Genomic DNA, 15815 nt, shown 5'->3' with positions numbered 1-15815 from the left:
AGGAATGTACTGCTTACCCAGAAAGCCTGTTCCACAAAAGCAGGTCTCAGCCAAGACAGAACTCCTTACCTTTCCCCTAGACAGCTCGACCAGTAGCGAGAAGGCACACACACACACACCAACACATACACCAAAGGAGTTCTCTGCTTCCCAATGAAGTTGTTAAATCATAAGTTTCCATAAACTGTCCTGGAAGTTTCATCTTAAAATTGCTCTGGATGTCTCATTCTAATCAGTAATGTATCATGACTTCTTTAAATAACATGTTTTTGTTCCTTTTCTAAGTCACAGAAGAAAAGCAGGTGTTTGAGGAAGATGGGCCAAGTTTATCCTGGAGCTTTGTCTAACCTCTGTGAATTGAGAGGCGTAGACATACGGGCTATTTATAGTAGCCATACCTAGCTTACTGGGCAATGGAGCAAAGTTGACATTGACTGCATGGTCATTCAAGAAAGTGTTCATATTCGGAAGTTACAACAGGGCCATAAAAAGACTACATGGTCATTGGTTTTACCAGTGTGTGTATTTACGGTTTGGAACTTCAGCAAAACTACTTACTTCTAAGACTGAATTGTTACAAGGTTTACCCTAAGAAGAGTCAAATGTCCCCTCTACAAAAACTTAGAGAATTAATGTATGTATTTACCCCATACTCACCATCACTTTGTCCTTCACGTTTCTGACCTTGCTATCAAGTTCCTTCTGTTTGTCCAACATCACAGTGCTTGGAATATTCCCTGACTGAGCCTATAACGGGAAGTGCATGGTTAACAGCCATCGTTCCCCACCCCACCCCCACCTCTGGTGTATTTATTCACTGGCTATACTCCAAAGTCAAATCCATATCAGTGCCCACTTATCTCCCAGGCCTTAAAAGACTTACTACAAGCCTCTCAAATGTGTGTCAACAGAAATAATCCAGTTCCCTAGATCCAAGAAAATGCTAGCAAGCTGTCAACAGGGCTACAGAAAGACTAGACTTAGTTTATACCTAAAATAAACAGTATTTCTGGAAGTTTCCATTATTCATACAGTTACATGGCACCACAAAGGAATTTATTTCAGAGTTTTTCAAATTCCATATACAAGATTATTATTAACCCCATAGTTATTTATATCAAAGCCTTGTGATTAGAAGTGTGGTCTCCAGACCAGCAGTATCTTATCTTCATATACATTTCCACCTGCATCTGGATTTACTTCTCAATTTTTCTTTTCTTCCCATTGGTCTGTCTGCTCAGAATTGTAAGCCCTTGATTCATGTTTAATCAGGCAGAATTTGCAGTGTAACTGGGAGGGTTAGTCCCATTTAATTGTTCTACTTTTTCAGGCATTTCCTTGTCATTCTTACATGTTTATTTTTCATGTGAATTTCGAAATTCATTTGTATAGCACCAGAAAACAACTTGTTCATATTTTTTTACTGGGATCACAATAAAATTATGAATTAATGCAGATAGAGCTAATATCTTTGATTTTTTTTTTCACTTTATTTCTTGAGAGAGAAAGACAGACAGATAGACACGTATAGGAAGGAAATCTTGATGGTCTTGCTGCACTGTGACGTGCTCTGCACCCAGCCTCCTCTCCTAGTGGGCCAGGATCATGGTGTATCTGCAGGTATGCCAACATGTTCAGACTGAACCTGGATCCCAAACCCTGGGGCCCAAATGGCTGCAGTATTGCTCGGCTGTGCTCTACTGCCTGCACCCCTGCAGCTGGGCCTTATGTGTTGTTTTAAATTCTTACACTTTTAACTGTTTGTTCTTTTATTTCATTGCATTAGCCATACCACAAATATGATGTTAAAAAGCAGTGAAAATATTGGACATCCTTGCTGTGTTCCTGGCTTACTGGAGTTGTTCAAGTAAGATATGATCCCTAGAACTGTGTGTTGAAGAGGTATCCATGGAACTGGAGGTGGCACAGTATGAACACAATACTCTGCAAGGCTGCCCTTGTCGGAAGGTTCTCTGTTCACACCCAGAAACCTCCATGAACACACCGGGTGCAGGTATGCCCCTGATCAAAGGCTGGCTGAAGCTGGGAGTGAAATGCATTGTGAAGGCCCTGTGGGGAATACCTGTCACTCTCTTGCTCATGGGAGAAAGAAAAAAGTTAACTTAGAAAACTAAGAGATCTCTGGTGAGCACATGAAACTATGGCAAAAGCCTGAAAAAAAAAAAAAAGAAACAAAAAACAAAGAAAGAAAGAAATGTTTGCACCATAGTTTCAGGAACTACATAGAAACAAGAAGACATCTGGGATATGCTCAGTTTTAGAAGAGTTTGTGAAGGTGAATGCAAGCATGGTGAACATAGCTCGTAATTGAGTATTGTGCCTTCTAATATTGTTAGGAGATTATGATTCTAATATTCTCATTACAGAAAATGTGAAATATTGCAGGTGTATTTGTTAATTACCTTACTTCAAGGATTCTCTGTGATGTTTAAAAATCCTAAAGCTACTTTGTATTTTATAAATATACATATCTACAATTTGTCTATATAATTAAAAAATGTATAAAAAACCTAAAGGATGTATTCATCAATTTTTATCTTCTTCTTATTTTTAAAATCAGGAATAGGCTTTGATTTTGTCAAACTCTCAGCGTTTATGGAGCGAGGCAAGCCCATCAATTTCTATCTTATTTAGTGTTTTATTCAGGAACAGGTATGAATTTTTGTTAGACCTTTCTGCCTTTATGGAGAGAAGAGATTGCTTTTTGTCCTTATGTCTATCTATTAATAGAGTGAATTATGTGAATGGGTTTCCTAGCCATGGTCTACCCTTATAACCTGTAAAAAATCCTGCTTAGTCATGATGCATTCACTTTTTTATTTCTTTTTTTTTTTTAAGAGGTTTTTGCCATAGGGCACGTGTGCTCACCAAAGAGAGACAGAGAGAAGGAAAGTGAAAAATCACTCCCTGGGAAGATGGCCACACCGCAACCCCTTCTCTCTCATTCTCCCCTTTGGATTTTGGGCACATGCACATGCCCGCGTGCGTACACACACACACACATATGCACCCAGTGTGAGTTTCAAGCTACCAGGTCCAAGACTCAAACCATGGTTGAAAACATGGGAGTCCAGCCTTAACCATCATGCCACCTGCTGGCTCTGATGTATTCATTTCGTAATACAGTACTTCATTCTGATCCCTACTATTTTACTTAGAACTTCTACACTAATAGCCTTAAGTAAAACTGGCCTGGAACTTTTTTGCTCTATCTTTAATAGGTGTAGGTAGTCAAAGTTATTCTCTGTAGAAAACTTTCATTTTCTGTTTTCTGGAATAACACATGTTCAAAGCACCTGAATCATATCAGCTGTATTAGATCAAGCATATTAAGTTGTACTAGTCAATGAGAAATACATGAAAAGAGTATGAACGTAGCCCCCGGTACCATATATCACTAAGTAATAAAAGGGATTCTCTGGCCTGTCAGATGAGCTGTCACCCTGAGCAGCTCCATGAGGCTTCCCCCCATGCAGGAAAATCTTTGCTGTTGCTGCTTCTAAGCCAGCTGGGTACAGACTCTATGTCCCCTGGGCTCTGTAACAGCTCTGTCAACACCAGACTGAGGGACCAGGCCACTGCAGGGTCTTGACTCCTCAGTCCTCCTCCCACACAATCAAGGGTTAGTTTAGCAGATGGGAGTGTGAACACTAATGGCTATCAGGACACAGCTGCATTCTCAGCCACTCCATTCCCTGTCTGCCTTGCTACTGAAACCCTTTGGTGTTTCCTTACTCCTCCCTGCCTCCCCCTACCCAATCACCACCTCTTGTTAAGCAGCTGCTTAAGCTGGTACCTTACCAGCATGTACTTAATTCATTACAAATCATTACAACCATGCCACGCTTTTGATGACTATTCCCAGGGTGAGCTTATAGCTTTAACTTTCTGACAAACCAGCAGTATTTAAAACCTCAATAGCAAACACTAACATCAGAAAGGGCCTTAGCCTTCCTCTGCTCTTTCTCATTTCATACCTGCACCTCTAGAGATCTTGGTTGGAGGGTTTTAATCGGAACTGAATCATTCACAGACTCCAGACCAAGAAAAAATCTGCTCAGGGAGGCTGTGCTCTCCCTGAATGAGAAGTGGGGGGTATGTGACTGGCATTTCATGGGTGTCAGAGGTCCCCATAAGAATACCCTCACATGCCATCTCAGATTAGAAAACTGAAGAGTGACTTCTCCAGTGAACTGGCTTTAGAGTCAGACTATTCTACCTTCAAATCCCCAACCCACTCCCCATCAGCTTTGTGACCTTCAGCAAAGTACTCAACCCTTTCTTATGTGGTAAAATGAGTTATGACTGTCTTGGGGTCAACAGATGGTGTAGCAGTTACGTCGCTGGATTCCCACATGACCAACCACTGTTTGAGTCCTGGACCCAGTTACTTGAAACTCATGTGAGCCTGTGTGCGTGGATGCCCAAGATCCCAGGTAGAGAAAGGAGAAGGGATTGCAGAGAGGCCATCCCCTCACCTTGGAGGTGATTTCTCACTTTCCCTCTCTATCTCTCCTCTCCACAACCCCACAAACACATGTGCCCTAAGGCAAAACATCTCAAAAGAAAAACAAAACATGCTCTAAGGCAAAAACATCTCAAAAGAAAAAAGAAAAAAGAATATGACTTAAACAAGCATATTGAAAGCACTTTCCTGAGTAAAATAAAGTTTATAGAATGTTTAATACAGGATCTGAAACGTGATAAGACTCAGCATATGGTAACTCTCATTACTCAAGATCACAAAGATAGAACGGCAAAGAAGAGCCTCAAGTCCACTTCATGTCCTCCCTCCAAACATAAGAGCAATGATCACCATGCCCTGGGAGCTCTGTGGATCTCAATGGTATCCACCCATTGAATCAGCTTCTTCATCACACACACACACACACACACACACACACACACACACACACACACACAAGACGCGGATATACACACATAGTGTGTTTCTCTCTCTCACACACACACACACACACACACACACACACACACACACACACACACAAGAAGAGGCAAGGAGATAGGGAGAAGAGAGAAAAAAAGAAAAAGGCTCAGTGTGCTATTAAAAAGCAGACAAAGGACCAGCAGACAGCATCATGGTTATATCACTGGACTCCCACATGGCCGACCATGGTTCGAGTCCCAGGCATGGTGGCTTGAAACTACCACCAGGCATGTGTGTGTGCATGCCCAAGGTCCAGAGAGGAGACTGAAGGAGAAGGGACTGTGGTGTGGCCATCCCCCAGGGGATGATTCTCATTTTCTGTCTCTCTGGTGAGCATACACATTCTATAGCAAAAATCTCTCTAAAAACCAACCAACCAAACGAGCAAAAAACATTTATAGTCCACTAGAGGGTAGATATACAAGGTCTTCAAAAAGTTCATGAAAAATACGAATATCATGAAAAAAATATGTATGGATTCCAAAAAGTTTTGCAACAAAATAAACTTGTACTTTAACTCCATTTTTTCCCCATAAACAATCTAAAATCTCCTCGTATAGTAGTCTCTTAAACATATTTATAAAATCTCTTCTATTAAAAAAATAAATAACAGGTCCCAGTCTGGTAGCACTGTTGGTAGAAACTGAACCACAGTTTTGGAAACCACGTGGTCGACTATGGGTTTGGATCCTGGGCTGGCTTGAAAATATGCAGTGGCATGCATGTATGCCCAAAACTAGACAAGCTAGAAGCCCAGGGAAGAGATCATAATGTGATGAGAGTCTGTCATGGGTGAGTAAATCTCTCAGGCACACACATGCACTCCTTATATGAATAAACTTTAAAAATGACAGAAACTTTCCTTCCCCAATGTAGCTCCAAAATTCTGTGCTCTTTAAATGCTCTGAGCTGACTCAGAAGTTTGTTGGTTTTTTTTTTTAAGAATTATTTAACTTTATTATTATATTTTTTCAATTTGAGAGAGACGGGGTTGTGGGGGAGGGAAAGTGAGAAAGCAAGCCACCAGGTCTGGAACTTGAACCGTAGTCAGCTATGTGGGAGTCCAGTGCCTTTAACTACCATGCCTCCTGCCAGCCTCAGAAGTTTGTATGTTTTTAACTTGACCACTCTGTTGACTCCCCATGTAGCTGCCACATGGCTTGAACCACTATCAATTCATGGACATTCTTATTTTATCCACATTCTCCTTATTCCTCTGGCCTCAAATCTGGATTATTCTGGAGCAAACAGATGTCTCATCACTCCATGCCTACACGTTACAGTATAATTAGAAGACACGTTAATAAAATGTAGTTATTTCCACAAGTGGTGAAAGAAATGGCAAAGAAATGTTTCTAAAATGCCAATCCAGTAGTAATGCCAAGCTGGACATCTTTGGGAAGGAGGCACCTAATTACCTTTTCCCTTGCCTTGATACCCTCAGACATGCAGGAGCTTATCTTGCAGGTGTTCACTGATAACTTAGTTATCCTCTGAGAGGTTCCGAATGAACCTCTTGCCAGATTACCTACCTACACTTTTAGTGTAGAGCTCAAAGGCCACAAGCCTTCAAGGCCCAGAGAATAGCCAGGGGGTGGGGTGATACGGAGAGCAGAAACCACTTCCTCTGCCTGCAAGGCCAATGCTGGGCCAAGGAGCCAAACACGAGGAGGGACATGCTTGGGTGAGAAGGACAGTTTGTCCTTCTGCCCGCCTCTGCATATAGCTGTCCACTAAAGAATATCTGAAACACAAGAGAGTCCCATGACTTACTACTCTTGGGATGAAAATCCCACATAATCAAAACATCTTACTGAAAACCTTCCAGACACACACCCAGTTGCACAGATAATGACACGGCCAGCTTTTCCTTCGACATTGATATATACTTTCATTCACTAGGTTGGGTACAAGTTGAATTAACCAGCTTGAATTTGTAACAAATATACATATCTTTATGAGCTTGGTACAGCAAGGTACATTCAGTGTGACAGGGAGACAGGAACTACTGCCCAGGAAGAGCAGATTCAAAAGGACTTGGACAAATACTCAAGATGCAGAATAGCATCCACAACTGCCACTTAAACCCTCTCTCCCTCCCCACTGCTGCTGCATGGTTCTCCTGCTAGTTGTTAGTGAAATGCAACAGGATGCATTGCCTGTGTATATTGGCATTCCCCCCTCCTACTGGAATGGTCTCAGCCAGAACGTGGTTTCACAACTCCCTGCCTGCCTGCTGGAGTGCCACCAACCCACTGCTCAAGAAAGGAATGACAAATGCCAACGCAACTTCAAAACACTGTGGACTCTGATTGCCAGGCAAGTCTATTTTAGGACTAGAAGATCCGTGATGAAAAATCTTGGTACTGGTACAACTCCAATTCATTTACTCTTTGGATGTCTTAAATATTTAATAGAAGAGCTTAACCTCTTTCAAAACAAAGCCTTTTTCTCCCTAACCAATTCTTCTCCCCCTAAACCTATTATGTCCTATTAAAAGCCCTGGTTCTGCTCTCTTCCCTGTCTTTCCAGCTCAGATAACAGCATTACCATTCTCCAGTGGCTCAAGTCACAATCGTAGGTTCTTCACTTTCTCTCACTCCTACATCCAATCCTTCAATGCCTTGTTGGCACCATGCCTAAAACATAACCTGTTTCTGTCCAATTCTTCCCATCTCCACTAATGATATGGACTGCGTGCCTCCACTGCCACTCCTCCACTACTCCAAGAACGCCCATCTGCCTGTTTCCATTCCTAGGCCAGCACCTCAGAAGTTTCCTGACCCTGATTTAAAGAATCAACCTCATTGCCCTGTCATTCCTCTCCCCCAACATGTCACCATTCATAGTGCCTTACGGTAGCTAAAAGGATCTAGTTTAAGAGTTGTCTCTCTCCTCACTAGACCTTAATTCCACGAGATTAGGATCTTCCTTAAAGCCTGGTTAAATAAAATCTCTAAGCTAGATTTTTCCCATTCCTTGGAGCTATGAAATCAGATTGATATTGACCACTGCCTTGTATTGAAGCCTCAGCAATGTTTGCTGAATGAATAAATAAATGAGTTTTTATTGTATTATAATTCTTAGTGATTAATTAGAAAAAAATATACCTGATTGAATCTCTGGGCATTTTCCAAAATCTTCCTTTCTTCCTTCAGACAGCTATAGATGATCATGGACATCTGTACCGGATCTTCCTGAAAATTATCCTACACATGGATAGTTAGAATAAAAACAAATTAAAATTCAGAATGCTTAAGCCACTGCATATGATAAATTCATATGAATGTGTTGGTATTCTCTGAGAGACCTCATTTCACATCTATTAAATTCTAATATAAGCTTTTTTGTTCAAATCATACTAACCCTTTCATAAATTATTACAAAAACTGTTTTAACTTTCCAATTAAGTACAAGTACCTAAAGCACTTCTTGACTGAAAAAAAACTATGGGTCAATTGGTGGCATGGTGCTTAAGGTGGATCCACCTGGCTAACAGCCTGGTTCGAGTCCTAGACCTGGGAGCTTGAAGAATACACTGGGTATGTGTGTGTGCATGCATGTCTAAAATCCTGAAAGGAGAATGGAGAAGGGACTGTGGTGTGACCATCCCCCATTGGGGATGCCTTCTGACTTGCCCTTTCTCTCTCTTCAGTGAGTACATGCACCCTCTAGCAAAAATTCTTTTTTACAAGTTATTTTCATATATGGCTCATATATTTTAATTTAAATATATATTTATAATATGCATTTATTCTTTTTACAATATATATTTAGAGTATTTATTTTTTAAATAATATTTCCACACTTCTTGAGACCAACTATCTTCTGTTAAGATCCAGAAATAATGCAAATGACATAAAAAATACCCAGGATATTCCTCAATTAATGTATCTGTTGGTCTATGCTTTGAATTAGATAAAAAATATCGCCTCAGACTTTCTGTTGCCATTGTCAAGGACAAATACTGCAAATCATAGCTCCTTCTAACAGTACCTTCAAGCAAAGCTTGTACGAGAGCAAACTTCTGTAAGTGAAATACCTACTCACTGGTATTATATCATCACAGATACACTCACAAAGGAAAGTCTGCAATAATCTATGGTGAAAAGTATGGCTGTGTTATATGAAACAAGAAAATGATAGCTTTCGCCTCTATTAAAACAGAAAAGTTAAGGACCAGCAGATGGCACAATGGTTGAATCACTGGACTCTCACACACCTGACCATTGTTCGAGACCTGAACCCAGTGGCTTGCAACTCCCACCAGGTACATGTGCATGCATCCCCGAAAGCCTGAGTGGAGAATGGAGGAGAAAGGATTGTGGTGTGGCCATTCCCCCTGGGGGTGATTTCTTGCTTTCTGTCTCTGTCTCTGTCTCTCTGTCAAGCACAAGTGCCCTCTAACAAAACTCTCTCTAAATAAATAAATAAATAAAACAGAAAAGTTCCACTAATACAGAAATAAATATGGCAGCCAGATCAAGGGCATGCTGGGAGTACATTTGAAGAACTGAAACTCTGTAGTATGTTATCTCTTGTCTGGGTCTTCCTTTGACTTTATCTTCCAGGGAAGGGCAACTCCACCAGAAGTAAGGCAAGGTGGATATGGTTACAATACACCAACTCATTCCTGAGCCTCTAAAAGGTCAAATCTTTCTGTACTTATTGGTCATCCGTATACCAAGAACTTAAACTGAACCGATCACAGAAGTTCTTTGGAGCTTTGATGTGTTACTATAGCTCACTGGTTTTGAAACTCAGCCTCTCTTCTTTGGTATATATAACAATACTTTTTTAGTGAAACGAGGTTATAAAATCACATTTACTTCAGAATTACTGACGTCTTACAGGTGAGAATGCCCGTGAGTTTATAAAGAAACTGATCATTTATTTTATTTATGCTATAAATTTTAGCCACAATAAAGAGTTTATTTATAGTCCCTGTCCTGTCTCTAAATACCAACGTATGTGTGCTCAACAGTATTCCCAAATAAAGACAGCTGTCTCATGTAAACAGGGGACATTCCAAGTAAAACACAGAAACACAGACATACCTGAAGATTACGCTTGCTTTTCCTTATATTATGCTGCAGTAAAAAATTATTCTCCAAAGAAAATCGACTGTACTGATCATCCAGCTGGGATAGGAGGTCATGAAAACGGGTGGTAGCAAATGAAACATCATTGGCAGCATGCTCCCTAGGAGATTTTAAATCGACACATTACATTCGAAATACTTCTTAAAACAGACGAAACGAACTTTGCTTTCCATACTGAAATTATAAAAAAATCTTAAAGAGTTTTCTTAGTTTTTTTCTCCTGAAGCTGACTTTTTTTTTTTCTGGAGAGATTTTTGCTATAGAGCACGTGCGCTCGCCAGACAGACAGACAGACAGAGAGAGACAGAGAGACAGAAAGTGAGAAATCACCCCCCAGGGGGGATGGCCACGCTGCAATCCCTTCTCCATTCTCCTCTCTGGATCTTGGGCATGCACGCACACGCGCCTGGCGTGAGTTTAAGCCACCGGGTCCGGGACTCGAACCGTGGTCGACTACGTGGGAGTCCAGCGACACAGCCATTAGGCTAACTGCTGGTCCCCTGAACCTGACATTTTTAAAACAGTAGTTTATACAGTATTTCTATTATATGCAATTAGCATGAAAAATTCTAGAATTCTAAGAGATTGTATAGGTAAATATTCAGACGACTATTTCTAAAGGGAGAGAGGTCTTTCATTTATTATATCAAATATTTTCAGCTGTTCAAAATATTTGCAATAACAAACAATAAACTTTAAAGTAAAATGAATATTATTAAAAGATATCCCTTAATTGTATTATCTTCTCCATATTTGTAATCAATGTTTTACCAAAATTTGACTTTTTTTCTTTTAAATTACTTCTTCTATAGTTTGGATTCTAGGTTGGAAAATATTAGGCCGAAATGAAAGTCATGATGTGTTTTTCCACGTTAAACTATGTCATGACTTCCCTGGCAACCAAATAATTGTTGCCAGTATTACCTACTGTCTAAAGCATTTACAAGTACGTGTCATAATTACATTTGACAAAACTACCTAGAAGTGTTTAATGACTAAAGTGATTAGCTTTGTAAAGACACATGATACTTTTCAGCAGATTGGCGTAATGGCCTGGACTCCCATGTAGTTGACCACAGTTCAAGTCCTGAATCTGGTGGCTTAAAACTCACACCGGAGGCATGTGCATGTGTCCAAGATCCCGAGAGGAGAATGGAGGAGAAGGGATTGTGGCGTGGCCATCCCCCCTGGGGGAGTGATTTCTTGCTTTCTGTCTCTCTGATGAGCATACACGCCCTACAGCATAAATCTTTCTCTTAAGAAAAAAAATAAAACATGCCCCTTTTTAAATCAACAAACTTTTCTGCAACAGACAATCCCAATAGTCACTGATAAGACTCATGTCCAGTAAACATTTCCAGTCACTTAATACACAAGTATTTTTAATAAATAATAATAAATAATATATAATTATTTTTAATAAATAATAATAATAAATAAACTACTTCTGGTAGTGAGTTATCCTTACCAGTCTTGTTTTTCTAGCCACTGTGCCAGATACTGCCTGATTTCCATGGGGAAACTATCATCATAAAGCTGGTGAACCTGCTCCAGAAATTTGGAGTCAAGCTGCTGCAGCTCATACCACTGAGACATCCTAAAGGGAAAAAGAACATATATTATTAAAGACCACAGCTCTAGGGACCAGCAGTTAGAATAATGGCTATGTCGCTGGACTTCCATGTAGGCAACCGCGGTTCGAGTCCCAGACTCGGTGGCTTAAACTCACGCCGGGCATGTGTGCGTGCGGGCCCAAGATCCCAAAAGAAGAAAGGAGGAGAAGGGATTGCAGCATGGCCATCCTCCCTGGGAGATGATTTTTCGCTTTCTGTCTCTCTGTCTCTCTCTTTCTGGTGAGTGCATGGGCCCTATAGCATAAACCTCTCCAAAAAAAAAAAAAAAAAAAAAGACCATAGTTCTAAAGGAACCTTTTCTATGGATCAGCAGATGGCATAATAGTTATGTTGCTGGACTCCCACACAGTTGACCCCAGTTTGAGTCCCAGACCTGGTGGCTTAAAACTCGCACTGGGTGTTTGTACATGTGTGCCCCAAATCCTAAAAGGAGAATGTAGGAGGAGGGACTGCAGTGAGGTCATCCGCCCAAGGGGTGCTTTCTCACTTTCTGTCTCTCTCCATCTCTCCAGCAAGTGCACGCCCTCTACAGGAAAAATCTCTCCAAAAAAAGTCCTTTCTAGCACGATGTTTCTTTTAAGTATCTTGCTTAGCCCAAACCTGTTTTTCTTGATTGTGTCTATATTCTAAAGCCTGGTTTTTAGTAAGTTTTGAGGTCTTTTTTTTTCTCCTTCAGGAGACACACATTTGCAGATCTTTGCTCAATTGTCAATGTATCAGGGCAATTTTCTCTGTCCACCTTATTTAAACTGCAACCACCTCCAGCTCTTGAAAACACTACTCCTTTTCCTCAATGTTAGTTTTCTTTTCTTTTATTTTTTAATTACAAGAAGCTATGTGTGGTCACCAAAGAGGGAAGCAGCAACCCCCCGATGGGACAGTCACATCACAATCCTTTTCCGTCCATCTCTCCATCCCATCAGGATTTAAAGCACACACACAAATGTGCCTGGCATGTTTTTCAAGCTGTTAGGGCTGGAATTTGAACTGCAGTCAGCCAGATGGGATCCAGCTTCCTATGCATGGTGCTTAAATACTGTGTTACAACGCCAGCCCCCTGATGTATTTTTGCCATAGCACTTAGCACTGTCTAAACTACCACAGAGTCCCATTTTAAAAATTTTGATTATTGTCTTTTTTTTTTTTGCCACATAAAAGAGAGACTTTTGAGGGATTCTGTTTGTTGGTGTACCTCTAGAACAGTGTTATCCAGTAAGTATGCCTTTAAAATGACAATGCACTTTTATCAAATAAATGGAAAACATTAATTAATTATATTTGCCTTCAGACAAATCACAGGAACTCTCCAAAATTGCTCTCCTACAAATTACAGTACATTTGTGATTTAACTCAATATATTTAAAACTAAGATTTTAATATTTTAGCATTTGCGCTTTATCTTATACAGTAAAATTATTTTTGTCATACTCAGTTTAAGAGAAACACATTTTCTTTGCCTATTACTAGCAATATAGCTGGCAAAAAAATGTTTTAAATCTTAGTAATAATTTTTTTTTTTTAAGATTTTTGCCTTAGGCTACATGAGCTCACTGGAAATGAAAGACACACAGAAACAGTGAGTGGGAAAGTGAGACATCATCCCCCAGGGGAGATGGCCATGTCACAATCCCTTCTCTTCCTGGGATTTTGGGCATGTGCGCATAAGCATCTGGCATGAGTTTCAAGCCCCTGGAGCTCGAACTCCAGCCATGGTCAGCCACGTGGGGAGTCCAGCACTGTAACCACTACACCACCTGCTGGCCCCAAATTTTAGCAATAATTTTAAAGATCGAAACAATGATGTTAAATGTAATTTGAAAGGATAAAATAATACTTACCTCTTGATAACCATTAAGCCAATTTCTATGTAGCTATTCTGGAGATTAAAAATTGTAACAAAAACTTAATTTAAGGAAGTCCTAAAATCCAACTGGAAGATGAAGGACCTTCCATGACCATAACACAATTTAGGATTTATATCAACACATGACTGGCAACATTCAGAGTTGTCCTGCCAGACCTCAAAGGAGGGGGTCCGGTTTTTAAATTAGGACACGGAAGAGTGTGTATGCATGCTTATTATCAAGCATGCATGTGCAAGCATGAAGTCATGCCCTCTCCGTGAATGTCCTTCCGAAAGAGAGTAAAGAAATGCCTGGACTATAAAGCTAGTTACCCTCACAAATACCAGTAGAAATGAATTCAAGTCCACTCCCTGCTACACCTGCTGTAGCAGTTTGATTTTTCACTTCAAATTTATTGTCCTGGAGCAGAAGCCTCCAACTCTTCAGCTCCCTCCCTTCCTGCTCGGTGTCCAGTAAGAATGTGCCTAAAACAAATACGTTGGACTGTTACTAGCAGGGTCTGCAATGTCTCTCATTAGCCAAGTGAACCCAGATGATTTACTCTCTCCATCACCAAGGTGGTTGCTACGATCGGATGAGCTAGTACATACATTGCACCTTCCACAGAGCAGGTGAGTCAATATTTATCAATGAACAAATCCAGAATCAATTTCTTCTTCTCATAAAATGTGTTGTCAACCCAGGAAGTGGTAGTAACCTGGCTCAAACCCAAATGAATGTTGACTTCTTCTCTCTAATCCAGGACATGCTATCTCCTTGCTTCCCACACTTTTATCTTCCCATTCCAGCCTCTACTGCACACAGATTAGACTCCATCAGGATTCTGTGCAAAAATGCTATGGTTTGTCCATTCCTAGGCTGATTTCCACTCCACGTCCATCTTCATCCATCAACAAAGCAATCCACTTGCCAAATTATTGGCCAGTGCCCAAAATTTCTGCTTCACTCCAGCTGCCACTCACCTTTGCAAACAGCCTCCTCACAAATTTTTGCTTCTCTAAATCCTACCAGCATTCAAAACTAGGTACAAATGCCTCTTGCTCCATTAAGCTGTCTGAGACTTACCCAGACGCAGTTCTAGTCTTCCTTGTAAAGCTCTAGTGATGTCTCCTCTGAGCGGGGTAAGTTCCAGAATTCAGGAAGGACTATTTTTCTTTATTTAAAAAAAAAAAAAAAAAAGGACTTGGGATAGTGCCCTGCATATAGCTCAATAAGTTTGTTAAATTAAAATCTTATGTATTTCAGATGGAATTAGGAGGAAAAGGCAATCTGATTATGGTTCCACCAGTTTGAGCCCAGCATCCTCATTAATTGTTGCACAGTAGATTGTGCTTGAGGCTCCAGTCTTATTCTGCCCCACAAAAACAACTCACTCTCTCACCTATAAAAACAATTTTCACAGCACAACCACCCACACACCTATGTACCCGCCCCGGAACTCTTTTCTGTTCAGAACTTTGTTGAAAAGAGTAACTGTATTATTTGGGGGTTTGCAGGAACTTTTTATTTCCAGAAAGACACTAAGTTCCTCCATCCTTAAACATAGTTAAGATTCCAGAGTCACGTATCCATTCATTCACTGTCATGACCACTTACTGACCTGTCACTCTGTGCCCCAGCAGGGGGCTGGGGAATTCACGCAACAAACAGCAAGCACACAGTCCGTTAAGAGTCTAGACGTTGGAGGTGCCTACAGGATTCCGAGACAGCTCACCAGGATGGCTCACGACCAATGAAACTTTCTGAAAAAAGAAGAAAACGTGGGCAGGGGCAGTAAGAGGTGCAGTGTCTTCTGGGGAAGACATTCTACTTCAGAGTCATCCTGCGAATGCCAGAGAACGACTGACTGGGCAACCACCGAGAGCAGGTGGTCCTGCTCACCCTTGGGACACTCAGGACAGGTTCTCTCTCTGAAATGCGAGCTCTCGCCCGGCGTGCAGCGGACTGCCCTGCGGGCCCCAGTCCCTGGGCGTCCACCCTCGGGCACCCAGAACCACCTGCCCACTCACTCAGAGCGCCGGAGCCGCCAGGGCTGGGTAGGAGCGTGCAGCGGTGCAGCCTTTCCTGGTGTGCAGGGTCGTCTCTACCCGGATTGGGGTGTGACAGGAGTAAGGCTCAGACACAGCAGGACCGCTGAGGGGCCGCGGCGCAGGAAAGCGAAAGGAAAGCGAGAGAAAAGGCCCCGCCGACGGCCGGCCCCCTTCCGCGTCCGCCAATGGCCAGGCTGGTGCCCGGGCCAGCCCAT

General features: G+C 41.3%; 1 protein-coding gene across 1 annotated transcript in view; it reads right to left on the bottom strand.

Annotated features, from left to right (window-relative positions):
• STAT1 (signal transducer and activator of transcription 1) overlaps nt 1-15746 on the bottom strand; it is a 51829-nt gene extending 36083 nt beyond the window's left edge. The window contains exons 1-7 of the mRNA XM_006147815.2: nt 15580-15746; nt 15171-15312; nt 14636-14723; nt 11540-11668; nt 10027-10171; nt 8080-8178; nt 658-747 (exon numbers count right to left, since the gene is read on the bottom strand). Of these exons, the coding sequence (XP_006147877.2) occupies nt 658-747; nt 8080-8178; nt 10027-10171; nt 11540-11667 (462 nt within the window). The 5' untranslated portion in view covers nt 11668; nt 14636-14723; nt 15171-15312; nt 15580-15746. The remainder of the gene's footprint in view (nt 1-657; nt 748-8079; nt 8179-10026; nt 10172-11539; nt 11669-14635; nt 14724-15170; nt 15313-15579) is intronic.
• Nucleotides 15747-15815: the final 69 nt, after the last annotated feature.

This window comes from Tupaia chinensis, unplaced genomic scaffold, assembly GCF_000334495.1.
Source record: "Tupaia chinensis unplaced genomic scaffold, TupChi_1.0 Scaffold000225_1, whole genome shotgun sequence".
Classification (NCBI taxonomy): Eukaryota; Metazoa; Chordata; class Mammalia; order Scandentia; family Tupaiidae; genus Tupaia; species Tupaia belangeri.
This window is presented reverse-complemented; position numbering and strand designations above follow the sequence as displayed.